The sequence below is a fragment of the Galeopterus variegatus genome, unplaced genomic scaffold, assembly GCF_000696425.1.
Source record: "Galeopterus variegatus unplaced genomic scaffold, G_variegatus-3.0.2 Scaffold1891, whole genome shotgun sequence".
Taxonomy (NCBI): Eukaryota; Metazoa; Chordata; class Mammalia; order Dermoptera; family Cynocephalidae; genus Galeopterus; species Galeopterus variegatus.
This window is the reverse complement of record NW_007728002.1, coordinates 2,856-3,571: the sequence shown is the minus strand read 5'-3', so window position 1 is coordinate 3,571 and position 716 is coordinate 2,856. Positions and strand designations below refer to the sequence as shown.

The 716-nt window shown below is 39.7% G+C and overlaps 1 protein-coding gene across 1 annotated transcript in view; it reads right to left on the bottom strand.

Annotated features, from left to right (window-relative positions):
- Positions 1-626, bottom strand: part of NMRK1 (nicotinamide riboside kinase 1) — a 31,747-nt gene extending 31,121 nt beyond the window's left edge. Inside the window, exon 1 of the mRNA XM_008579471.1 lies at positions 568-626. Coding sequence (XP_008577693.1) covers positions 568-596 — 29 coding nt within the window. The 5' untranslated portion in view covers positions 597-626. The remainder of the gene's footprint in view (positions 1-567) is intronic.
- Positions 627-716: the final 90 nt, after the last annotated feature.

The window sequence follows — 716 nt, the reverse complement described above, 5'->3', positions numbered from 1 at the left end:
TTTCAATTGTATTATTTGCATGCCTGTGTCTTGTACCATAGGTAGGGTGACCATACAATTTAGGACACTTTTGAGAGGGAGAAGGGCACATGATTATTATGTCAGGGCAACAAAAACTAGCTCCAGCAACCTGGGATATAAGGTCACCCTAAGTATGGGGGGGAAGGAATACAGGTTCCTTATTCCACATGCCCAAAGCTGGGCATAATAGGAAAGAAATGATAGATTTTCTCCTGCATCGTGCTGGAGCAGCACCCATATGGGGAATGATAAATCACCCTGAACCAAAGTAGTGTCCGATCAGGGCGTTCTTCTGGTATTACCTTCAGAAAATAAACGGAAAAGTAGATGAATTTTAACTCACTCTTTGATTTCTGTTTATAGGAACTCTTTCACCTCTTTGGCATTTATGTAGCCAGCACTCTACTGTTTAATATTCGACAGTGGCCTGCTATTCCCCAGGTTTCTGGAATCCCCACTGCTTCTCCTTTCCCACCACGTGCACACGAAAACACCATTTGGACATCCTGAGTATACTAACCAACTGTTTGTAGCAAAATTACTCACCCACCGATTCCAATGACAAATGTTTTCATAATTAGCTTTGAAAACCACGTCTTCCTAATATTTCCTAAAATTAAAAAAAAAAAAATTTAATGAGTATTGTGGAGTATACTAACATTTATAAAGCAAATATATTTCACAGGGCCTAGGTT